The 25,921-nt window shown below is 43.4% G+C and overlaps 1 protein-coding gene across 2 annotated transcripts; it reads left to right on the forward strand.

Moving 5' to 3' along the window:
- Window positions 1-1,313: 1,313 nt before the first annotated feature.
- LOC309446894 (ATP-binding cassette sub-family A member 10-like) lies at window positions 1,314-25,823 on the forward strand. 2 transcript variants are annotated; one of them, XM_082067084.1, is made up of 39 exons: window positions 1,316-2,012; window positions 4,648-4,760; window positions 5,250-5,460; window positions 5,677-5,835; window positions 6,391-6,491; window positions 6,869-7,095; window positions 7,419-7,557; window positions 7,939-8,124; window positions 8,667-8,799; window positions 9,422-9,593; window positions 10,145-10,200; window positions 10,298-10,408; window positions 10,605-10,780; window positions 11,112-11,231; window positions 11,580-11,718; window positions 12,260-12,350; window positions 12,944-13,083; window positions 13,484-13,603; window positions 14,132-14,291; window positions 14,558-14,724; window positions 15,142-15,269; window positions 15,715-15,852; window positions 16,379-16,492; window positions 16,880-17,050; window positions 17,218-17,331; window positions 17,502-17,612; window positions 18,145-18,210; window positions 18,788-18,879; window positions 19,900-20,020; window positions 20,340-20,457; window positions 20,715-20,806; window positions 21,545-21,708; window positions 22,484-22,559; window positions 23,283-23,377; window positions 23,920-24,039; window positions 24,891-25,031; window positions 25,210-25,289; window positions 25,382-25,437; window positions 25,563-25,823. In XM_082067084.1, the coding sequence occupies exons 1-39, from the start codon at window positions 1,898-1,900 to the stop codon at window positions 25,650-25,652; spliced, it is 4,923 nt and encodes a 1,640-aa protein (XP_081923210.1). In that variant the 5' UTR covers window positions 1,316-1,897; the 3' UTR covers window positions 25,653-25,823. The 2 variants fall into 2 exon arrangements, with proteins under 2 accessions (XP_081923211.1, XP_081923210.1); XM_082067085.1 differs by lacking the exon at window positions 23,920-24,039 and having other exon boundaries at window positions 1,314-2,012.
- Window positions 25,824-25,921: the final 98 nt, after the last annotated feature.

The raw sequence follows: 25,921 nt of genomic DNA on the forward strand, positions 1-25,921 counted from the left end.
CATGCAAGTGTATTGCTGTGCTAGAAATAGGGGGGCTGTTCCCCGGACCACACTGGGGTGTGCAGGTGAGTGGGGCTGGGGAGCTGGGGTGAAGCATGGGGTCTGGGGGTGTCAGGCTTCGGTAATTGCATGTTCTTAATTGAATTCAGGGAATCGCAGTATTGCAACACTTGGGATTCAACCGCCCACTTTGGGCTGGAAGTGACCTGGCAGCAGCTGTGCGCTCCTGGCACACGGTGTGGAGCATCTGCAGGGATGAATCATGTTCGTCCACTTGAAAATGAACCCCGCTGAAATAAATGATTCATTTTTCTGGTTGGATCGCTGCCCCGGCCGAACTCGCTGGGTGGCTGGATGGGCGCTCGGCTGGGGCGAGGGGCAGCGAAACGCTGCTGGCGACGGGGGGCGCTGAGGCTGGAGAAGGACCTGGGAAAACAAAAGGGGTTTGTGCTCCCCGAACCCCTCAGTGGGGGAGAAAATAACCCCAAAGAAATATAACTTGAACTCGGTGAAAGTTCCCAGGTTTTCATTCTGTTTTTTCTTTAACGGTGTGTTAGGGCAGCATGCCATTTTTTTAATCTATTTTTTTGAAGCTGTGAAATGAATCTGTTCCTTTGCAATGCTGCTTTTAATAGATCTTCAGAAAGTCCCTAATTCAGCATGCTGAATTTCTTGATAAGAGTTTCCTGGAGCTTTCAGTTCTCTTTTTTCACAAAATACGTTTCTTGGAGTGTCCCCCTTGGAGGATGCTGCTCCGTCCCCATCTCTCTCCCCATCCTGGTGCATTTAAGGGCTGATTTGAGTCCCCTTCTCAGAAATCCTATGGAGCAACTGCTCGGGGGTCTAATTAATGACATTTTGAGCTGCCGTGTGCTCTCTAGCTGCTTTTCAATGAAGCCCAACGTGCTGCCTTGGGCTGGGGTCCCGCTTCAGCACCCAGTGCACAGGACAGGAAACCCCAAGAACACTCAGAACAGGTGTCATTTTTCTGTTAAAATGCATTTTCTGTAGGTAACGTGCAGTCTCGCGAGGGCTCCACGCTGTGCCAGGTCCTGTCAGCACACTATGGCACAGGGTATGTGTCAGGAAAGTAGCGTTTTTTCAGTGAAGTGCCTCTCAGATGTGCTTTATTTTGCAGTTACGAGTAGCCTTCCCCATTCCTCACTTGTTGCCCAAGGGGAAGTGATGCAGGAACACATTCTGCTCCTCTCCAAAATGAGCTCATTCCTGGAAAATGAGTAAATCGACAGCTGCAGAAGAGCTACAGCCTTTTATTAAGCAACAACCGGACAGCTTTTGTGTTTTCACTCAGCTCTGCAAATCAGATGCAGAGTCCTCAAGTTGTTGAAGTTCGCGGACAGTTGAATTCCTTTAACTCCTTGAATTACCGTGCGGCTGTACGCCCTTCCAGCTCATTTGGATTTCCTGGCTTATCTGATTTCCTCACCTCCCTGTTTTGAATGTAGACCTATTGGAAAGCTATTTAAAAATAAAAATAAAGAGAAAACTCCATCTTAATTCCAGCTGTGTGGCAGCTGCTGGGAAAGCAATTGAAAGGAGTGAAAACTAAAATAAAAATTACTATAAACAAAGGGGAAAAGAGAAACGAGAGATAAAGATCCTGTTGGTGTTCGGATGCACGATTTGTCTCTGCAGAGGAAGCAGCGTTTGCTGACTCAGGCTCTGAACAAGATGGGGAGAAAAGTGTGACCCCCAGGGACGAGGTTGCTTTGCTGTTCTATTACACGCGATGCACGTGACATATTAAATACTGCAAAATATAGCGTGAATGTCTGCAAGGGCAGCTGGTTGGAAGTATTTTGCTCGCTGCCTGGGTTGCTGGGAGCGTGTGCAGTGCAGGGACTGAGCTCTGACGTCAGGCGGGGGGGGCCTGGCCATGGCCATGGGACTGTCCCACCGCCCCCAACCCCATCCCGGACCACAGAGGGATAAAGAGCCCAGACACCTCGGAGCTGGAGGAGACAGATTTCCAACAGAAAACACAACATCAGGTAAGGAGTTTTGTATTTCTCTTTCGTTAAGGGAAAAATTATCCCTAAGGTGTTTTTATGCAGGGGTTGTGTTTGGTGATTATTTTTTTTAACTTGTTATTTTAATACAGTGTTATGCTGAATGCATAAGAGCTGCACTTCCCAGCTCTGTTCTCTGGCAGGCTTTGAGCTTTGCATCAAAATGTTTAAGAGGCAAAGGAGCAAAAATATTCTGCTTTCCTGGGTGTGCACAGACTCTGATTCGTGCTACTGATGTATTGGAGTCCAGGCGAAGAGCCACAGGTTGAGCGCTGGGTCCTCCCCAGTAACGATCCCTCCCTTGGCTCCCCCTCCTCTGGCATTGCTATCACCAAGAAACGCTTCTGAAAACATGGACCCCCGAATTTCACTTCTCTGTATGAATTAAGGTGTTGAGCTTTGATACAGGGCAGGCTTAGAGGTGTAGTTTTTGAGTAGAGAGTAGGAAATAAAATAACCTGTTTGGGAAACTTTGTGTTAAAGAGTTGGTACAGATCTGCCTCATATTTATCAGGAGGTAAAGACAGTCTGAGGAGATGCCCAATAGGAAATCCCTGAGATGGTAAATAAATGAGGTGATTATATGGGACACGCCTCCCCAGGACGACACAGGGTCCCAAGAAAAGTTGCTACAATGCCTGACAAGTGTGTTCCTGGAGAGCAAGAGGTTTGGGTGCATTTACCGGACCCTCAGGAGGGAAATTCCTCCATAGACATCCCATTTTCCAAGTGATGCTCTTAACTGGTTTAAGGCTTCTCCAAACACCATTGCCTCCAAATGAGTTTCTGATGTTTGGTTTTGTCTTCTGAATCTGAGGTTTTGAACTTCAGGTCTTGCAGAGGCATCTCTCCTGCTTCTATTTTGTGTCTTTTGATAACTGAAATTCTAATTGAATTTCTAATTTCTAATTCTAAATTCAAATTGAAATTCTTCCTGATGAAGTTTGTCCAACGTTTGTAGGGAACATCATTTGTTTGACTTTCTGACTTCATGTGTCAGTTTCCAGGGTTATTTGCTTCTTGTTCCAAAGGCAAAAGTAAGACTAGAACCAATAGAAATTTAATTGAAATATTTTTAAAAGTCCTGGATTTGCTCCTTTTTTGTTTCTTTTTAAATGAGGTGTTTGTTACATCTGTAGAGGTTCAGTGCAGTTTTTACAAGACCATCATGTTTTCCATGTTATCCAAATACTCCAAGCGTGAACCTTTGTTTACTGCCCCAACATCCTGGGCTGCTGCGTTGGGTTCAAAACAACTGAAATAGAGACCTGGATTAAAAAAGTAGCACTGCCTAGAAATCCCTTCCTAATCGCCTTTAACCTCCGTGGTCGCTGCGGTGGGGAAGTGCCACAGGAAGCTCCAGGCAGGGAAAGCAACAGGGAGATAAACCTTGTGCTAACAGAGGGTACACAGGGATCCTGGATCCTTCGCCCCTGGAGCACGCAAATATTTAGTTCTTCCAAAAACAAACAATGAAGGGAACAGAGTAGTAGAACCGTTGATTAACTCCAGCTGCCCGATCCGTGAAATCAGGAAGCGATGTCCAAGGGGAAAAGCGCACGATGCGTTTGAGGTTACTTTGATTTTTTTTCGGTTTCAGCTGGTTTAAAAGATTAAAATACAAAAACATGTTCTGAGGTTCCCTCCCTGCTCTTCTTCTGGGAAGGTCGTGGAACCAGTCAGCTCGGAAGCTGTTGCTGTTCTTGCACGGGATATTTGCTGCTTGACCACATGATGGAAGCTGGAGCTGAAATAAATATCCCCCATAAAAACATCCCCCAATAAACGCTCCCTGTTCGGTATTTAGGAGGATATAAAGAAGCACATTGGTGTTTTAATGCTGCCCTCCTCTAGCTATACTGGAGTTATAATTGGGTGAAAACATGACAAAATAGTCTCTTACCAGCCTGCTGAAGGGAGACATTGGAAGCACCTATTTTAGGCTACTTTTAGCATCTGAACACCTTCCTCTGTAGACCATGTGGGGAGAAGGCACGTATGTAACAGGGGTGGTTTAGGGTCTGGTTGCAATATCTAGAGCAGATGAGCAGCGTTTTGCCAACAAACCACGTGTCTAAGACAAGACATAAATTCACTGCAAGAAATGTCGGCTCCGAGGCTCAGCTGTATGCGCAAAGTCAACCAGAGCTGCTGGACTTGAGCTGCTGCAGGTCAGGTGTATTTTAGATATTTTGAATAGCTGCATATAAACAGACAATTAAAATTTATATCTGCTTGCCTGTATATGCCATTCAATCCTCTCACGTTTTTTAGTACAGGACAGAGTGGCTTTCCTTTTGTTAATTTTATGTAGATGAAGAATCAAACGTTAGCCCGTTGAATGCCTCTTTCTACAAAGCCTCTTTGGGATGAAGGAGGATGAATTTGTGCACGTGGAAGAGGCAGCTGAATCCAACCCAGTGCTCTGCTCCCTCGCATGATCTTGGGCTGTTTCCTTCAAATTTCTCCTTGCTCATCCAAATTGTAAAATGAAGAAAAGCTTTTAACCTTTGGCATGTTATTGTCTTCCTCTGAAGTGGTGTTTACCCAAGTAAATATATTAACTCCCAGTGATCTGTTTTATTCTAAAATTATGTTATTTTCTTTCTCATCCTAGATGGGAAAATGCAGGGGATAGTCAAGAAAGCCTCAAAAATATTCCAGCAAACCCTTGCTCTTCTATGGAAAAATATTCTATTGGTGTGGAGGACGAAGACACAAAGTTTTCAGGCAAGTGTCTGTTCTTCCAAAGGGAATTTAGGATTTCTGCTACAAAGTACTTTACACTGCATTGTTTTTATACGGGGTGATATACGAGAAAATGTGGTTCTCTGGAAAATGCCAGCAGTTACACTTCATCCCGTGACACTGCAACATCACGGCACAATAAGGGCTGGTTACAAAGCTGGTTTGTTGCTTTTGGTTGTTGATGTCGTTTCCGCGCTGTGCAGAAGAACGCAATGTCCAATTCACGATTACGGGTGTAAAATTATCAGCAGACCTCGTTGGCTCTGGTACTAAGAAAATATGGTTTTCACTTGGAACGTTCCTCATGTTTTCAAGTTACTCCACCTGTGAAACAGCTCTTCCTCATGGACAGACAGAAGGCATTCATGGCTGGAGGAGCTGGATGGAGGTCCTTGAGGACACTTTCCATCCCACCCAACCTCCAAGTCACCGTGCTGCCCCTCACCTTCACATTTCCTTCTTTTCATCTAGGAATGGATTACATCGGCAGCTTTTCTCTTGGTAACACTACTGTCAACAACTACGATAGGCAGCTACCCACAGCAAGAAGTACCTTATAGGTTCCTTGGCCGATTAGATGCTCCTGCCTTTACGTCCGAGGGAGTTACGCTGGCATACACACCTGTAACAAACACCACCAGGAAAATAATGAGCAAAGTGGCTTCAGATTCTGTGATGGCAGGTAAAGCTGCTCTAAAATCCTTGTAATTGCAGTGCCTGAATGTGCCCCGGCACTGTGGGCACCTTGGTCTTCATTGTGGTGGGGGGAGAAAAGGATTTGGACAATAGGATTTTAGAGGGTACAAATCATGGCCGGTGCACGTTTTCATGTTGTTGCATGACGAATCAATGGTTCAGCTGTCATGATTTTCTTTTTTTCCTTTCTTTTTGGTGGCAGGTGTAACAATAGAAGAGGTGGAAAATGAGGAAGAACTGGAAGTGAGAGGATTTTCGCAGGAAGAAATTATTGGTGTTGTTTTTAAGGATGACTTCTCCTACTGTCTGAGATTTCAAGGCTACAGTGTGGTATCTCCAAATGATGCCTATGGAGACATCGGTAACAAAATAAAACAAATCAGAGGACTTGATTTTACATTAAAACATGCTTAGATGGATCTCTGTGCTGTCATGTCACCCTGGGGGCATTCAGACTGTATTTGCCAAATGCTTCAAGAAAGATACAATTCAGAATTTGAGGGGTTTTCACTTAGAAGGAAACAAAAGCCAGAGAAAACTATCCAAACCAAAAAGTAAGCATATTATCAAGTGTTCATCATTGACGAGGAGAAACAAGTATTTTGCTAAGAACTAGTCTTGGAAAATGGAAGTGATGGAGACTTCTACACAAGCCTTTCAGTATTGAAAAGGGGCCTGTAAGAAAGATGGGGACAGACTTTATAGCACTAGGACTAGGGGTGGCCAAAGCCACCACCCAGTACCACATTATTCCTGGAGAAAAATGGCTGTTTCAGGAAAATGACTGAGTAAAACTAAATCTTGATTTCCCGACTCTTAGGTCAAATACATTTTGAACCCCACTCTTTATACATAAGCATTTATATACACATATGGAAATATATAGATCAAATTATCTTTTTCTTCTTTCCCACAGATATCTGCTACGATTATTCATCAGTTTACTGCAAAGTTCCTTCGTACTGGTATAATGGTTTCCTACCAGTGCAGTCCAGCATCGATGCAGCAATCATAGAAGTAAGTATGATCCTGATGGGAAATACGTTTTCTGTTCTATGTGGAGTTATCTGTGAATCTGTGAACTTAAAAAAACATCCAAAAACCAACCAACCAACCCCCCCCCCCCAGTTCATATTCTGCGATCAGTAACTTTGTAAATACATATTGTAACTCAAAAGTTAAAAGACCGATAGATAATTTCATGCCTCAAGGTAGAGTTAGTGTTTGTTACAGAGCAATACAAAAAGATACTAAATATTGAGGTTTTTTGCCACTTACAAATTTAACATTGTTATTGACAAAGTAGTAATTTCAATGCTTATGAAACCTGTTTGTTCTGATGTTGGCTGTTTCATTACCGAAAATCAAACTAAGGGCCCTTTTCTTTTCTTTAGGTGAAAACAAACCATTCCGTCTGGGAGGAGATGAAGTCAATTAGCGGCGTTCGTCTGGAATCACCCTCGATCAAACTTGTGTATAAACGGGATTATATTTGGTTCATTTTGTACACTATGCTGTGCTTCTCCCCATTTATGTACTTTTTATCGGTGAAAGTTATAAAAGAGAAAAAGAAGCTCAAGGTGCTAATGAGAGCAATGGGTTTGCACGACATCTCCTTCTGGTAAGTCTCATAGAAATAAAGTGTGTAACCACAGCATTTATACTGTTTTAGGGACATAAGATGTGTACTAGCTTTCGGTATCATTAGGAAAAGCAGAAGAATAAACGATCCAGGCTGCAGAGCCTCTGCTTGGGTGCCCCGTGGCTCTTTGCTGGCATTGCTGCACCTGCACAGATATAGATGCAAGACAGTGATATTTGCACCTTTGCAGCCTGGAAACTGTAAAAGGAAGGGTATTTGGAATTACAAAGTATTTGAATGAAAAAGAGCGTGTCTTGTATTGGCTCTGTCAGAGGCAAAAATAACTGTATGTTCATTTGTAGGTTATCCTGGAGCTTGCCGTACACCGTGTATGTTGCAATAACAGCCAGTCTGCTGGCAGTTATCAAGAATGAAGAAGTCATCCATGACCACAATGTTTTCAAAGAATTTTTATTTTATTTCTTTTACGGCATAGCATCTGTAAGTTGGCTTTTGTGTTCTTAAACAATGTATGATTATTTCCATTTCCTAATCAAAACAGCTAAAACTCAAAGGCTGCAGAGTACTCTAGGGCTGGGAGTCATATGAGAAAGCAACAAAAACTCTACTGGGATTTATTGTAATTTGTAGGCTAATATATCACTCCTATTACATTTTGGGAGATGCTAGTCTGGCTGCCTTTATAGACCTGCCCTAAATATCAGAGCTGTCTGCTAAATGACACAACCTTGTGATGTGCCATGTGCATCCGTACGGGACAACTGAAACTCAGCTGGGCCTCTAATGTTGTTTTCTGCATTTTTTCTTCCTTAATCACCAGCAGAAATGCGTCCTGCTAATTACTGGTTTTCTCTGCTGCAGATTCACTTCTTTTTCATGCTCGGCTCATTGGTAAAGCAGCCAAAAATTGCCGCTTTTGTGGGATTCGTCCTTCACATAATCTTTGGACTCCTGGGCCTTTTGACGTTGTTTGAAAAAGTACCACGGTCTTTGGAATGGATTTTTAATCTTTTCAGTCCTTTTGCCTTCACAGCTGGCATCTCCAAGGTACGTCCAAAATAAAGGCAGATAACAGTAGCTACCGTACGTGATTTGCATTGTCATAAGGACCCAATCATGCCTCTCTGCCCTGGGTGCTTTGTAAAAAGAAAACTTGACTCCGAGAAGTACACGATAATTCGTAACACATATAGTTGGACTTTCAACTGCGTCACAAATTTTACCAGCTCCGTGTATACAATAAATGTCGATCTCTGGAAAATTATTGCAGCAGTGGGATGTGTCTGGTGGGTACCAAGATCTGCAAGAAACGCAAGGTCTTGAAGTGCTGCCCAAGCAAATTCTGCGTGCATCACTCTTCTGACGTAGTCACTTCTTCCGCACGATTTTGAATTCAGCTCACAGAAGCACTTCTGATATTTGTGGTTATAAGAAATTGTTGTCCTGCTTGGAAACAGTGTCACGGTCATGAGTGGGCCTGGGTTTCTGGTGAAAATGATGGTGATGACACAGCAGTGGCTCGCACATAGTGTTACTGCCTAAAGGAAATGTTGCATCTGACTTCTGCCTTTTTGCTTTTTTCCTCCCAGATGGTAAAATTACACAAATATGGACCAGACTCTACATCAGAATTGTACCCTTTCCTTAACCTATACATCATATTTACCCTTGACAGTGTCTTGTACTTGCTGTTGGCCATCTACTTTGATAAGGTGTTGCCTGGTAAGTAGAAATGTGAGGGAAAGAGTACAAATTCCTTTGCTTTTTTCTTCTATAATCCCCTCCCATCATAGGAGGAAAGGTGCCAAAGAAGCAGTGGGATAGAGCTGAGAAAACCATCATCATGTGTGGAGCAGTAAAAAAGGTGTCCTGGTAGTAAGCTGGTCAGGTTGTGGAACAGCATCTTAACAGCGATGAGCCGTGTCGTGTTATGTGAGGGGGTCAAAATTGGATTTGCTGTATTACTTGGGAAAAAATGGTTGGGAAGAATCCTGTTTTCCCAGAAGCTGATATATGTAGCTACCTCATTTGGCCCTGCTTTACATCCGCTCCAGCAGCCATGACCGCTGGGTTTAAAAATATGCTGTAGGACTTGACCTGATTTTCCTCTAACTTGTGTACCAAATTGGTGATCAATGAGGTCTTTGCTGTGTTTGTTCCCCACCTGCATTTATGGATCTGGATGAGTGGATAACTTTGCAGAACTTACCAATCCTTTCCTGCCGCCAAAGCCTCTATTCTGCATCTGTGGAGGGCAAGAGGGCTGGACACAATGCTTATCAAAGTTGCGTTGACACTTGGCAGTTTTTGCTTGATGTTTTGCCACCTTTGTTTGCTGCATTAGGCAAGTACGGCGTAGCGTATCCGCCCTTTTTCTTCCTGAGCCCATCGTACTGGTTCAAGCCCCGGAGCGGGTACGCGGGGATAGGAGCTGGCAGGACGGGCAGCCACGGTCCCATCCTCAGCAACAACACCGAGCCCATGCCTCCTGACTTCCACGGGAAAGAAGCGATCAGGTAAAAACTCCTGTAGGCGTGAAAAAATAGAACACCACACGTTGTATTTGACTCTAGAGAGCAGAGCTGTATTGCACTGGTGAATGTTATACTGAGCCATCTAACATATAAAATAATATCAAATAATGTTATTTAAATCCTTACAGGGCTAGTTTGGCCATTGCTGTTGCTGCCCATTACTTATTACTAGAAAGCAAATAAATACAAATCTGCTGCTATAATAGCTAGGTCAGAGCTTTTAATTACATAACCATGTGTTATCCCATTCCCTAGGGCCTCCCACTTCATTCACTAAATATTCATTGAGTTTGACTTTGAAACCTTTTAAGCATCTTTTTGAAAAGTATATTGGTTATTTTAAGTGGACAAGAAATGAATTATATAAAGCAATTCCTTCAGATGGAATTGCTCTGTTCATTGTAATGAGCAGGACCAGTCTGAGGAGGAGGTTGAGAAATATCCTTCCAATAGTTCTCAAAGTTTATTTTGAGGCAAAAGCAACATGACAAAACTGAGATTACATAGTAATGGCTTGTTTACCTTTCCTTTAGACTAAACAATGTTACAAAAATATACAAGAAGGACAAGTTAACTGAAGGTTTAAGAGGTAAGAGAAGTTTGGGAATTCTTTTAATTTAATTTTTCACTAGATATGAACCCAAACTGTTTTGAAATATACTGGATGCATTGTATTTCTGTTCTAGGTGTGTCCTTAAATATATACGAAGGACAGATCACCGCACTACTTGGTCACAGTGGATCTGGAAAAACTACTCTCTTAAATGTGCTCGGTGGCTTTTCCAATCCATCAGCAGGTAAGATGATGGACCTGTAGTGATAGGACAAGGGGTGTTGGCTTTAAACTGAAAGAGGAGAGGTTTAGATTAGATATAAGGAAGAAGTTGTTCCCCATGCGGGTGGTGAGACATGGAACAGGCTGCCCAGAGAAGTGTCCAAGGCCAGGTTGGACGGGGCTTTGAGCAACCGTGTTTCATTCATTCCCGTGTGCAGGTTCTGCAACGATCTACAACTACAAAGTCTCTGATGTAGAGGATATGGAAGGAATTCAGGCACTGGTCGGGTTTTGCCCCCAATTTAATTTGCATTTTGAACTCTTGACGGTGAAGGAAAACCTGAGAACTTTTGCTCACATCAAGGGGATTCCATGGAAGGAAGTAGAGCAAGAGGTTGGTATGTGTGTGTCTGGACTCTGTTTTACAGCATCTCCGACACTTTGTGCTTTCTTTTATAAAGAGTTATCATCACCAGCATCTTGTTCTGTGGAAATTAGAACAATCTTAACCTAGGGGAGAAGTGGTTTTTTTTCAATTCTTTCTTATCCTCGTGTCACAGAAGTTACAATTCAGATTTGCAGTACTAGTCTCTAATCAAAGCCATTTAAAGTAGATAAGTTTTAAATCTTGAAGTTACATTCTCTCGTACTCTGTGTAATCATGCATAATTTACAAAATGACCAGCACTTTGTAAATCTGGCTCTTGTCTTTTTATATTGCCAAGGTGCAGAAAGTTCTCGTCATGTTGGACCTCACCGACCTTCAGGATGTCTGCGCCAATACTCTAAGTGGGGGACAAAAAAGAAAATTGTCTCTTGGAATTGCAATTTTAGGGAATCCCCAGGTAGGTATCGGTCATATTTACATACACACACTGTGTACCGCTTTAGCACCAGGTTTGCATTTTGATTTGGCACGCAGACATTGGTACTTTCCCCCGGGCACTCCAAGTCTGCTGACCTACTAATTCACTTGGCTGCTGGAAGTATCAAGGAATATGGGTTAATGAGAACTGTATTTTAAATGAAAAGGGTAATAATATTGTAACAGGAGAAAAAGCAATAAAAACGGCTTCTATTTGAGGATGCATGTTATTCTTAGAGTGAGATTACGAAAAGCATGAAATGAAATGATGTAAGCATGGAAGTGCTGGCTGGGACATGAGGAGATCTGACCTCGTTCGCCTTTGCAGGTGTTGCTTCTGGATGAGCCAACAGCTGGGTTGGATCCCTGCTCCAGGCACCACGTGTGGAACCTTCTGAAGGAACGTCAGGCTGGACGCGTGACGCTGTTCACCACCCAGTCCATGGAGGAGGCCGATGCTCATGCTGGTGAGCCCAAATTCTCGCACCACGGTTGACCTACAGTTTGAAAATCAGGTTTTTCCCATTGCAGAGCCCACGGATGGGTCCTGCCCTGATGCAATCTGTGCTTGCTGGACACATTTTGTCTGCTAGAGACCACCCAACCCAGGCTGAGCAAAGGCTAAAACTGGACTGACGTGTCCTTCCAAAACCTTGCTCGTGCTCCACTTCAGGGTGAAGAAATTGCAGATTAACTGGCTGGACCACTAGCAGCACCCACACAAATTAGTGATATTGTTTTAATTACTATCTTTCCTACTTCCTTATTGCTTCTGGGCTGCATGGGATTTTTTCCAAAGGCCTGTAAGAATACATAATTAAAAGACTAAGCTCACTGCTTAGGAGAAAGGCAGCAGTTCAACAAGAAAAAACCCTTCAGCCCTGGCCTGGTTTTTCTCTTCTCAATTTCTTTATAAAAGTGTCTGTTGAGTTCAGAGGGAGCAGAGTGAGGCCAGTCTACCACACTGTTGTAAATCCCCCTAAATCCATTGTATTCCTACCTCCTTAGATCGGAAAGCTTTTCTGTCAAATGGGAGATTACAGTGTGTTGGCTCATCTCTGTACTTGAAGAGAAAATGGGGAATTGGCTATCACTTAAGGTAAATCCTTTTCTTTTTGGTCATCACTCTTCTTATGAAAAGCTTCAAGTTGATGTATTTTCTTGTAGAGTCTGTGTCTCTACAGATTTTCAATATAGCGTAATAGAAATCTTGACAAGTCGTTTTAGAAGACTTTGAGGCTGCCAAAAATATCGTTCTTTGGACAGCGAGCTGCTTTTCTTTGGAATTCAATCTTGAAAGCTCTGCACATGTAGCTAAAATGACTTTGCAACCTCCTTTGCAGCCAAAAGGGGACCAGAGTAAGGAGAATTGTGATTTCCACGTACTCTGGTGCCAGAGTGATGTACAAAGGCATTAATGTAAAGTTGTTTTCCTTTGGATTTTAATTTCTGTGTTCTTGATTTAGCAGTATTGGCCAGGATCATTATTCGTAACTTCAACTATTTCTTGCACGCATGGCAAAACCAGGGGGCACTGCAGACATCTATACAAATTCCCACTAAAATGCTGCCCAGTTTTGGAGGTTTCCCTACAGCTTGAAGAACAACCGCTGGCTTTGTGTTTTAAATGGATGATGCATGCATTTTTTCCTCTCATTTAATACTATAGCAATTGCTTTTTAATACAAACAGGATGCGCATAAATGACCTGTGTGACCCTGAGCTCACCTCGTCCCTGGTCAGACAGTACATCCCCAATGCCGTGCTCAAAAGACAGAAGGGGGATGAGCTGTGTTACACGTTACCTCTGGAAAACACCAACAGCTTCCCAGGTAAGAAAAGCCCGTCATTTTGTCAGGCTTGTAAAGGAGAAAGTTGCTGTGAAGGGAATAAATATATTCCCTTGTCCCTACTGCATGGGATTGGGAAGCCCAGAGCTGCATAAACGTCAGCCTTAAAGAAAGCCTGTAATGGACATCCTAATATCAATACTGCAAATGAATCCACCAACTAATCAACAAACTAAAATCCACCGAGCCTCCTGTGGTTTCAGGATGACATTTTCCCACCAGGAAGGCCCGTGCTAATAAAGAAATCTGAATTTTCTCCTTACCTCTAAAGAGCACAATAATTTTGCTGTGGCTTTTAAGTGATGGAAATTAATGATGTGAATGCTTCTACTCAACACTAGCCTTGGTCACTAAGCTGGATCTGGCTGTTTCTGTCGTGCAGACCTGTTCAGCCATCTCGAGAGCAGTCTTCTGCAGGGGGTTGTTAGTTATGAAGTTAACAGGACAACCCTGGAAGATGTTTTCCTGAAGCTGGAGGGCAAGGAAGCCATTGGTCATGAAGGTAAAACTTTGACACCCATTTGCAAGCGTGGCGTGATTAAGATTCCATATATACATATATTTTAATTAATATCTAATTAGTTTCTGTTAAAATTGAATTTGGGTAGGTTTTGGTAGATCAGGAGCTGCTTTCCTTTAGTGAAGGTTATCTTCTTGAAGAAGTCTAGATGGCTTGGTCTCAACACTCTCTTTTAAGCACATGAATTAAGGCTGATGTTGGAAGGGCATTTTCTTTTGAAGGGTACACTGCCCTGACCAGGAGATAAAGTAGCCAGGAGGCATTTCACAAGGCCAGTGAAGATGTTGGGTGTGTTGCCATACGAACCCAGCTTCACCCAGTCTAGATTCACCAATGTAAACTATGTTCTGTGTAAATTATGGCCCCTGTTCTCTGCCTTTATTTCTTTCCTGGCTAAAAATGGAAGCATTCCTCTAATCAGAACAGAAGACCCTTGTTGCTGTTTTGCACTTAAACGTGTCCTTTGAAAGCTCTTTGTGGATAACGTTGTTTCTCTTGGTGAACATGCAGAAGACGTAGACCTTGATGGGAGGGACCAGAGCCTCCTGGGATTTTCGGAACTGGGGAGCACAGCAGTGACTGGGATGGCACTTTGGAGGCAACAAGTCTGTGCCATGCTGAGAATTCGCTTCTTAAAACTGAAGCACGAAGGAAAGTTCCTCGCGTCCATGTAAGTGCAGGAGCTCTCACCTTGTGCTGGGTTGGTGCCTTCCAAAGGGTTTGGTCCTTCCCTTGAGCGACTGAGGGAAGGTTCAAATACTAGTGGTGATGTTTCGAAGCTGAGAATTAGGTGGGAAATAATTAAAAACGCTGGTAATGACAGTTAGAATTTAGTGCTGGAGCTCTGAATGGCTTTTCCCTTTCTCAAAAGAAATCACAGAATTAGTCAAACGTGGAGTTCCCCTGGATGCACTTACAGTCTGTTTCTCCATCTAGATTGCTGTTCTTTGGAATGTTTATCCTTCCACTTCTTATGCTTTTCATTGAAATTAAACTGTGGAATGACTCTGGCAACTGGGAAATCTCGGCTAGCCCATATTTCCTTCCCACCAAAGTGAAAACTCAAAATAAGTCAACAAATCTTCTCATCTTCAATGATACAGGTGAATAAGAACATGTGATGTTGATTTGCTTTCTGCACCACTCTGAGTCCTCTCAGAACTGATAGACCAACCTTGCCTTACTCTTTTTTTACATTCCTTTATGTATTTGAGGCTTTTAAGAGCATTTTTTCTTGACCAAAAGCAAATCCAATTTTAGTGCTGATAACTGACAGACATTTAAAAGAGATATGAATTGGGCAAATCAAAAAAAAATGCGATAAACAAATTATGGAAACATATGTTGTGTTTAACCAGTTTAGTTAAAATAGAAATAATAGAGACAATTTTAATTTGCTTAGATTCTAAATTTATTTTTTTAACATCCTTCTGCTTTGCAAATGGGAACTTGTCTATAAGAAACTATATTTAAAGAAAAAAATGTGATTATTCTAATTTTTGTTCTTGACTTGATTTCAGGATCAGAAATTGAGGATTTCATTGCTGCTTTGAAGGCTCAAAACATAAACCCAGAAATAAGTTTTGAGAAAAATGTCACAAGCCTTCCACTATATAATGGAGCTATAAAAATATCTCTGGAAGGCAAGGTGAGTGAGAGGTTTTTCCTTATTTCATCCTATATGTCAACTGGACTTTCTGAAATGTGTTTAAATGGGACACGGAGAAACACCCACACCAGCAAAAGGAATATTTATTTGATATATTAAATATCAGTAACTCTGTTTGTGGGAAACCCAGCTTATATTTATTATTTTCACTGAATGATTTTCTAGAGTGATTTTTACAGAAAATCATCAATGCAAGTCTTTTGTGCTTTTCTCCAGAAAATATTATCTTTATTTTTTTTTTGTGGTACCTGTTACCACCCTTCCAGGTCTTTGTGTTGCCTCTCTTCAATAAACTATCCGATCACATTTCTCATTGCAATCTCATAAATGTCTCATAAATTCTCATAAATCCGTCACTGAGCTCAGCTCCTCCTCACGTTTCTCAGGGACACAAAGGTGATATCTTTTGCTTGTACACCTTCAGAGCTACCGCTACACGGTCCTGTGCAGCATCGAACCCATCAACTGCCTCCCCGTGCTCACGAACATCCTCAGCAACACCTTCCTCAGGCTCTTCAACTCCACCGCGCGGATCCGCCTTTGGAGCGATCCCTTTTACAGAGTGAGTGTCCTCATTTTCTTGGTGAAAATAAATGGAAATAGCCGTGCTGAAGTGATAGGGACTGGGCGGGTTGGAGACTTGGTTGGGTGGGCAACCTCCAATGGCTGGGGTCAGCGGTCCAGCTGCTGGGGCATTCCTCTGCAGTCAATATCAGGGCTATTTAATGGGAATTTCTTCTGCAGTGTTTGAGACCTTTGTAGGGTTTCAGTGCCATAAGACATTTAAGCTCGTGATATGTGGCAACATAGGAATACACCAGTAATACTTGCAAGCCCTACCTCGCTTCAGCAGGTGTTTGGCAAGAATCAGCATCGAAAAGATGATCTCTAGTCTCAGCAATTTACAGTAATGCAAATACTTTTTGCAAATTTTAAGGTGCTGAATGCTTTTGTTAACTGCCTCGGTTTTTATGCTTAAACACAAATTATTTACCGTGTCATTGCTCACCTGCCTATGAGCATCAAGCTGCCCAGATATTCACTGGGCAGCTGCTGGTTATTGATGAGTCTGAATTTCTCTTCCACAGACAGGAAGCCCGTATACAAGGGAAAGTCTTTTTAGTTTCTCTCTCACCTATGTGCTAACTTTGGCTGCTGGTTTGCCTCCTCACTTCGCAATGAGCGGCATGGAGGATTACAAGGTAAAAAGCATACCCCGAAAATGGTCTTAAGCAAGGAGTGAAGGCAAACGTAATGTCTCTGGACAGCATTTTGTGTTCTGGTGGGCTGACCAGCATTTCTAGGTAGGATGCCAGAAGAAATGCAGCCACACGAGCACAATGTTGTACCAAAGCACGTTATTCTGCATCTGAAGGAATCAGCTTGGGCTCAGAATAATTTGGGTGTTAATAAAGGCTTTTGGGGTGTTTTTGAACAACAGTAGAACTAAGAAAGAACTGAAAGTGTTCAAAAGGGAGAGGAAAGCTCAGCCAGGGCAGGAAGGAGTGAAGTTAATGGAGGAGGAGGAGGAAAATAATGATGTTTTGGGCTCTGCTGCATGACCTCCCTTTTCCCGTTGGCTTTCCCAGCTCCAGGCTCGCTCCCAGTTGCGGCTGGCGGGGCTCTACCCCTCGGCATACTGGTGTGGGCAGGCGCTGGTGGACGTCCCGCTCTTCTGGACCTTGATGTGCCTCATGTTTGGGGTCATCCTGCTCTTCAACCCCATCTTTCCCTTGGAGTCCTGGACCGTGCCGCCCCTGGTGAGCATTTTGTATGCGGGAAAAGAGGCAGCCAGAAATCCCCCTCCCTCTTTCTGCTCTGAGTTTTTTGCATTAAATATTTTAATCAAAATGGGCTGCTCCAGGCAGGTTTTCATATATCCACATCCATCTGGATGAATGACACTGACATCAGTCTCTTTCTCTAGATCATTTGCCTCATTGGTTATGGGGTATCTGTCATCCTTTTTGTCTACTTAATTGCCTTCAAACTTCGCACGGGACGAAGCAATCGTTACTTTTGGTCTTTCATCTTCATTCTGGTAAGTGAAGTGGATCTTCACTCTGACATGTTGGACTTACACATCTTGCCACTTGAGGTTTCACTTCAAATATACTGATATTTAGCAGAATAGCCCAAGTCAGTGACAAATAACCTATTTTTTAGCAACAATACATTAATATTGGAAATACTTTCTCTGATTTATTCCAGGTGAACAGCATTGTCTTTATGGTCAGTAACATACATGCCGCAACTTACTTCACCTTCTCTACTTTGATTCCTGTGTTTGCACCGCTGGCCTGGTTGATCTTTGCTGTACATGTGAGTAAACGTGTCCCACTAAATTCACCAAAGGTCCTAATGGCGCAAACTGGAAAAGCAAGAGGCGCTTTTCAAATTCCTTTTCTCAAAATGCCAAGTGTTAAAAAGACAGAGTGAGAAAAGATAACAGGAGAAGAAAAGGTCCAGGCTGGGGAGTGGGAGAAGTGGCCAAGGTTTGACTTGTTAGTCCTTTGACTGGGATATTTTTGGTTTGTTTTGTTACAAAGAGCTGTTCCAGTATTTTGGCAGCTGGGGTAGCATGGGAGGGGAAGGCGGTGGAGTGGAGGGATGAAGTGAGCTGGCAGAAGGACTGGGAAGAGGGAAGTCCTGATGGAAAAGGTCAATCTAACCTGGCTGATTTGAGGCACCTCTGGATCAGCTGTAGCCAAAGAAGCCGCAGCTCTTTAAGACAGTCTGAACCTTTATCCTACCCTGCAGAAAAACTCAGCATTCCTACATCCCACACTTGCTTCAGTCCCAAGGCACACGATGCTAAGGAACTTTTCTAATCGACTGATATTTTTTCTTGCAGAATTTCCCACTCTTCTTTGTAGGACTTTTTGAGAGAAGGGGTGAAATCTTCGTATCTGCCTTTGCAGTAAGGAGCAATTTGCTGGTTGTTTTAGAAAGGATGACTGTTCTAATATGATGGACTTGCACTGAGCTTGTATAACTCTCCTCGAAGTATGGGCGATGTGGTTGAAGTTTCATGTTAAATATTGGCAGGGGAGCTATTCATACATCTAAGTTAATCATGGGCTCATGTCTCATGTGACTCTGGATGTGTAAACATGGTGGGGGGATTAAGTGGAGCTCATGTATAAGGCAGAGATATTATTATTAATTATTATATGCATTATATATATATATTATTAATGCTGCTTCTACAAAAGAAAGGTCTCTGTTCCTGCTGTTGCTTCACTGAGCCCATTGGGGTACAGATTATCTGAGCTAAAACTGTAGCATGAATTCAAGGATTTTGCAAATGATCTGCATCTGAGATGGAAATATGCGTGAAACATCAACTTAACTTCTTTCCCTTTTGGACCTATATGACTATCTTTTCAATAGCTGAAGTCAATGAGATAGGTCCCTGCATCCCCTTATAATTAAAATTAATTGTGTTGTTGCCTTGTCTCCACACAAACCTAACCCGTTTTTTGCTTTTTGTTCAGCCTTACATCCAGTGTGTGATCTTTGCTTTTCTCCTGCGCTGTTTGGCGCTGAGATCTGGAGAAGCGGTGACAAGACTCGATCCCATCTTCAGGTGTGTCCCGGGTACCAGGGTGCTGTGCCAGCCGCGTTATCCCGGTCCATGGGGTGGGCTGGATGCTGCCAGGACCCTCCTGCCCCCCGCAACAGCAGGAGGAGAAGGGGACTAAACTTTAAACTATTTTGCAAAGCCTGGATAAAGCTTGTATTTTTTAGTTTTAACCAGTTTATCTGGAGAGGAGGAAACTGAGAATGAAAGGAGGGATTTTTTAATTCCTTTGGGTCATTACAGTTTCTGGTTTACTTACTGGAGTTTCCCTGAATGTGTCCGGAGGCAAATTCCCATCCAGTGTGTTGCAATAGAAGGTCGGTTGAACTACAATGTCCTAGAGAGAATAACAAATGTGATATAAGTGCCTGGCCACCTAGGTCATGTGGGAGAAGATTTGTAAAATATATCAAGTTGTCGAACATTAACAAATGTGGCTCAGCTAGGAGTTAGATGCCCAAATAACTTTGAAAACCCGCCCGTGTATTTTAATTCTCCTTGAACAGATCATTGGCGTGTGTTGAGCAGGGGAACGGTCAATACTTATCAATGAAAGAGAAGCTGAAGCTGACCTTTATTTTTTCATGTGTGCCAGTGGGATTTTTTTTTCCCCATGAACTAATATTTGAGCAAACACTCTGTGAAACAGCTCCCTGAATTCCAATAAATACACAGAATCACAGGATCCCAGAATGTCAGGGGTTGAAGGGCCCTGGAAAGCTCATCCAGTGCAATCCCCCCATGGAGCAGGAACACCCAGATGAGGTTACACAGGAAGGTGTCCAGGCGGGTTGGAATGTCTGCACAGAAGGAGACTCCACAACCCCCTGGGCAGCCTGGGCCAGGCTCTGCCACCCTCACCGTGAAGAAGTTTCTTCTCAAATTTAAGTGGAACCTCTTGTGTTCCAGTTTGAACCCATTACCCCTTATTCTGCGCAGTGCTGCATTGGCACTGCCCTGGGAACAAACTTGCAAATCCGAGCCTGTTTTTGGAAGCGATTCCCGGTGACCCCGTCTCTCTGGCAGGATCCAGCGGAGGGGAGCGGTCGCTCGGCAGAACAGGGACCCCCCCGGGGAGGAGCCCCCCGAGGTGCAGGCGGAGCGGGAGCGGGTGCGGAGCGCGATGGCCTCGCTGCAGCACCAGGAGGTGAATCCAGCCTTCTGGCTTCTTCTCCATCTTCGGGCTGTCTCTGCTTTCTTAGCTCATACACCTATTAATTACTAATGGGAAATCCAAGCGCACGTCTCGCCATCCAGCCCATGGTCCCCCGGCACCAGGGGGGGTTTAGCTGGCACCAAATTTTTATTCCAATTCTGCTTGTTTTCCTTTTTATCCTGTTGCTCTGTTTCCTGGATTTTTAATTTATAAGTTTTCACTGTAAAGACACATACTCTATAGTAAGAACAGATGAGCTGTCTCGTGGGACGAGAGTAGAGTTTTTATTTCCCACTTCATCTCTTCACAGGAGCCGGTGATCATGGTCAACGGTTTGCACAAGGAATACGACGATAAGAAAGGCTGTTGCGTCTTTAAGAAAAAGAAGAAAGTTGCTATCAAAAACCTCTCTTTTAGTGTTAAAAAAGGTTCAAGTATTTTGCTGCACCCCCTATAAATGACCAAAATCTATTGCGCAGGTCACATTTGGAGACCGTATTTTAGCTAGAACTTTCTTGTGTGCAACCAGACCCAATGCACCTGCGGTCCTTCGTGCATGGTTTTAATTTATTGGGATAAGTTAATGAACAACCCCTCCTGCTACTGCACTTTCCTGTAGTGCACACAGGGAAAAAGATCTTACTAAAAATAATTATTATTAACAGTTCTTGCTTATTTTTTCCAGGGGAAGTACTAGGCCTGTTAGGACCCAACGGAGCTGGAAAAAGCACAACTATAAATATGATTTCTGGAGACATCATGGTGACTGCTGGGGAGGTAGGTGATTCCTTTGGAGCGTTTGGGGGTTGATCTTGATGCCTTTGTAAATGAAGGGTGTGAGAAGACAAGCTGGCAGAGCAGCCCTTAACTCAGGGAATTTATGTACGTGCAACCCTGGATATTTTCAGAAGTCAGAAGTGTTGATTTACTCAAAGCACGTTCTAGTTTTCATCAAAACCAGTGTTACAGATTTAAGGGTTTGAGCTACACCAAATCTTCAGTGTGTATCCAAAACCCATGGTGAAATTTCACAAGCCTTGTAAGAAATATTGACATCTTAAAAAAAACCCCATCAAAACAGTCTTCATAAACAGTCTTGCAAAACCAGGAAATTGAAAAAGAATGTGAACAGGGTTGGGCCAGTAACAATCCATCATTTAATTATGTGCAGGATGATTAATGACATGCAGTAGGGGAGGGGAAATACCATTGCTGTTACAGATTTGGGACTGAATGTTTAAAATAGAAAAGTATTCCTAGTAAAAGATAGCCTCATGTTGGTAGTATTACCCAAGTTTTACGGCAGTAAACAGCGTTTGGTTTTGTAGAAGCCCTTCCCTGGGTTGAGGTGAACAGGAGCCGTGGTAGATGGAGATGATCGTTCCAGTGATGTTGAACTTCCCCGTGTGCTAATGAGGTTCCTCACAACCCAAGAGAAAACACAACTGTGTTTCCAAGGGGTTCATTGATTCCCCCCAAAATAAGAGTGCACCTGCGGGGGGTGTGTTTGTGCAGGTGGTGCTGGCGGGCCGGGATGCAGATGTCCCTTCCCCGGGGTCCCTGGGCTGCTGCCCCCAGCGGGACCCGCTCTGGCCAGACCTGACGGTGCAGCAGCACCTGGAGACCTACGCTGCCGTGAGAGGGATGAGCAGAGAGGACAGAGCTGTTATCGCCAGCTGGTATGGAGCCAAATGAAAGATGGGGACAGACTTTTTAGCAGGGTCTGTTGCGATAGGTTAAGGGGTGATGGTTTTAAACTAAAGAGGGGAGATTCATGCGGGACATGAGGAAGGAATTGTTGGCCCTGAGGGTGGTGAGAGCCTGGCCCAGGTTGGCCAGAGAGGTGGTGGATGAACCATCCCTGAAGACATCCCAGGCCAGGCTGGACGGGGCTCTGAGCAACCTCAGCTGGTGAAGATGTCCCTGCTCATGGCCGGGGTGGCACTGGGGGAGATGGGAAGGTCCCTTCAACCCAAAACCTCCTGTGATTCTACGATTTTAGCTTTAGGACAGGGAAGGGTTTTCCTGCTAACAAACCAGGCTAGTCTGATGAAGAGACAGCACCTTCAATGCCTCTTTACCTTGGAGAGACTGGATCTCCTTCTGATGAGATTTGCTGCTTTATGTTGTTCTCAGTCTCTTGTCTATGAAGATTTTAAACTCTAGTTTATCTAGAAAACTTCAGAAAAAAAAAAGAAACTTGCTCCAGTACATGGCCAATTCCATGAGTAATTAACTTCTCCCATTAGCTGTGTTTACAGTCTTGAGTTTCAGCAAAAATTTCTCAATTTACCATTTGAGCAAATTTTCCTGAGCAGTAAAATCACCAAGTAACACAAGGTGACGCATTGTCCGCCAGAATGTGTATGTCAGTCCCTGGTTCCTCAGCACCCTCACCGCAGTGTTAGCAAACAGAAATGGTCGTTTCAATACTTTTCTTTCCATTTCCCGCAGCTTAGCAAGAGACTTGGATCTCCAGAAGCATCTAGAAACCCCAGCCAGGAGGTTATCTGCTGGAGAAGCCAGGAAGGTACATGGTAGCTTGAGCAAATCCTGCTCGTTCTTCTTCAACATGGTGCACAGAAAACCTTCTTTCAAGCTTGAGGATGTGTTGGGTTCCATGACCTGGTGTCAGTGAGAGCAGAATATGGTCCTTGACGTTGTAAACATTTTACTTTTTTGTTTCACAAAGTAGAAACTTCCTTCTTGGAGGGCAAAGCCTACAATTCAAGTCTAATAGAAGTCTCTGAAAATTCAGTTTCATCATGGAAGATCCTTTTGGTTTGGAAGGAGTTATAATATTTCCTTGTAGCACAGCAGCAGATATAGCTGAGTGGGTTTCTAGCAGGATTTTACTTCTTTAATCAATAGCTTTAGAATCCAGCCTGGCAGGATCTATCCCTCTGCTCTTTCCCTAGTCCTCTGCATTGTGTGTTTAATAAATGTTAACCACAAATTGGATTTACAAGGTAATCACCCCTTCATGCGCCACCACGTGCCAGTAAATGGGAAGGAAAACCACTTTCAGATCTTTGGCAGGCTTGGGGTTTTGAGGAAATCTGATTTTTGAAGATTAAAATGTTAAGTAAGAACACCTGAGGTGGGGTTTTTTCTCTCTGTTTCCTGCATTTTGGAATCAGAGATTTAGGTTCTAAAAGATTCCCAGGGATGAAGGTATAGCAGGACAACTCATCAGTTTGCAGGTAAAGTAGAAGCATCCCTGACACGACCTGGTTTCTTTCTCCCATTTCAGTTGTCTTTTGCGCTGAGCGTCCTGGGCGACCCGACGGTGATGGTTTGGGATGAGCCGTCGGTGGGCATGGACCCCAAAGGGCAGCGCCAAATGTGGTGAGCAGCGCTGAGGCGTATAAACAGATTTAACAGGGCGTATCTTACCCTTACAATTGTAGTAACCATTGAGCAGGTAAAGAGCTTCTGCCCCAGTGGCAGATATATCTGTATTTTCTCTTTTCTTAATGGACAGGGGGTGGGGTACCAGTCACTAAATTCCTTACTCAGCAGGCAACAGGGTCTTGGTGACCATCAGGTGTAATCTTAAAATGGCATAAACTCCAGCTGAACCCATGAGTTTGGTACAAAAGACAAAATTTCCGGTTTTCTTCAGAGCATGAGAAAAAAGTAGAGGTGGTTCTTCCTTTTCATCACTCAGACCTAATGCTTGCTCTAGCTTTTCATCAACAGCTAACGCTGAAAGCGTAAAATTTGGAGGGATGCTGACATGATAAATTGCATTGGCATCTCCACGTCAGCTTCAAGCAAGATAATTGAAATAGTCGTCCAGATTTTAATAATTTTCCCATTTCAGTGGTGTTTGGGGAGGAGATTCCCCTTGGCTGTTGGTGGGCAGTAACTGTGGCGTCCTGTTGCAGGCGGGTGATCCGGAGGGCCGTGCAGGGCAGGGAGCGGGCGGCCGTGCTGTGCACGCAGTACCTGGAGGAGGCGGCGGCGATCTGTGACCGGGTGGCCATCCTGGTGGCCGGGCAGCTACGGTGGGCACCGGGGTCGCATTACCCACCGGGATGCCACCTGATTTTTAGTCTGGGCTTTGGGGTTTTGTTCTTTTATTTGCTTTTTTTTTCCTCTTTCTTTTTTCTTTTGTTTTTCTTTTTTTTTCCTTTCTCTTTTCCTTTTTCCTTTTTTTCCTTTTTCCTTTTTTCCCTTTTTCCTTTTTTCCCTTTTTCCTTTTTTCCCTTTTCCCCCTTTTTCCTTTTTTCCCTTTTTTCCTTTTTCCTTTTTTTCCGTTTTCCTTTTTTTTCTTTCTTTTTCTTTTTCTTTTTCCTTTTCTTTTTCTTTTTTCCTTTTTCCTTTTTCCTTTTTCCTTTTTCCTTTTTCCTTTTTCCTTTTTCCTTTTTCCTTTTTCCTTTTTCCTTTTTCCTTTTTCCTTTTTCCTTTTTTCTTTTTCCTTTTTTAAATTTTATTTTTTATTTTTCTACTTCCTTTTTTCTATTTTTTCGGGGTGGTGTTTCTTTTTTTCTGGCTTTTTAATTTTTTTCTTTTTTTGTCTTTTAATATTTTTCCTATTTTCTGTTGTTTTCTGGGTTTTCTGTTTTCATTTTTTCTGTTTTTGTTTTTTTTTTTCTCCTTTCTCCTTCCTTCTTCTTCCTTCTTTCTTCTTCCTTCTTCCTTTCTTCTTCTCTCCTCTTTTCTTCATCTAACAGCAAATGCTGGTTTGGTTTGTCCCAAGCGTGTCCTAAATGTCATTTTTGTGAGGAGTCAGGTGGTTTTCGCACCACAGTACGAGCAGCTGCTGAATAAGAGGATGTGTGTCTGCTGCCCACATCCAGTGGCTGCTTTGTTTGCTGCTTACGGTGATTTGAGCACAGTTTTCCCTCCCCTGCAGGTACATCGGTTCCCTTGAGGATCTGAAAAGTAAGTTTGGCACGAGTTACCGCCTGGAGGTCAAGATGAGGGACGCGGAGCGCAGCGATGCTCTCCATGCCGAAATCCTGCGCCTCTTCCCCCGCGCAGCTGGGCAAGAAAGGTCAGAACCCAAGAGCTGCTCATCCAGCCCAGTTCACGCTGGGACCCTCTGCTGCTCCTCCTGACTTGCTCAGTTACTTACCTGGGAGGACAATAACCCTACAAGCACCCCAAAACCTTAGTGTTGAATTACTTAATGAATTACAATGATTACTTAATTTTTTAACTATTTTTTTCAGGACGACTCATCTGCTGATCTACAAGATACCAACAGAAGATGTGCTACCTCTGTCCCAGTCTTTCTCCAAGCTAGAAGCAGGTAAAAGGAAACAACTAATTAAGTATGACGATTGCTTTCAAGTCGTCCCTATAGATTTGTTTTTTAAGGATGCCTTCTCCATCCTTCCGCAGCTAAACAGAATTTCGGGCTTGAGGAGTACAGCTTGTCATTGCACACCTTGCAACAGGTATGTTGATGTAGAAGTTACAGATTAGATCCTGCCTGTAGAAAAAGAAGAAACAACCGGTGACAAGTGTAGGTACCGTCAGTCCTTGACAATAACAGGGTCGTTTCCACTGCGGCACGTTACAGATGTTCATCGACCTCACCCGGGAGCTGGAGGAGCAGGACCTGGATGCTGCACCTGATGGGGCCGTGGAGCAGCGACCGCTTCACGTCTGAGCCCTTGGAGTCACAAAGGAAAATATTCAGTGTATTTCATCCGTGTTACTGATCCATCTGATTGTTTGGAACCCATGTCACACCACATACAGCTCTGCAGGTTTTCTGCCTCACGAAGAAAAAAAAATAGAGTTATTATTTTAATAAATAAAGCCTTTATCCTTTGACAAATTGATGCCTGCCATTCATCTGTACCCCTGTTCGGACTGATGCATGAAGACTCGCTGTGCTGAGGAATAACCCTGCTGAGATAAATCACTGGTTCCAAG

This window comes from Streptopelia decaocto (assembly GCF_964273445.1).
Source record: "Streptopelia decaocto genome assembly, chromosome: 16".
Classification (NCBI taxonomy): domain Eukaryota; kingdom Metazoa; phylum Chordata; class Aves; order Columbiformes; family Columbidae; genus Streptopelia; species Streptopelia decaocto.

Coding starts and splice junctions, on each gene's coding strand:
- LOC309446894 (XM_082067084.1), top strand. CDS start 1,898: ATGGCCATGGGACTGTCCCACCGCCCCCAACCCCATCCCGGACCACAG. Junction 6,492..6,868: donor TCGATGCAGCAATCATAGAA/GTAAGTATGATC, acceptor TCTTTTCTTTAG/GTGAAAACAAACCATTCCGT. Junction 7,096..7,418: donor TTGCACGACATCTCCTTCTG/GTAAGTCTCATA, acceptor GTTCATTTGTAG/GTTATCCTGGAGCTTGCCGT.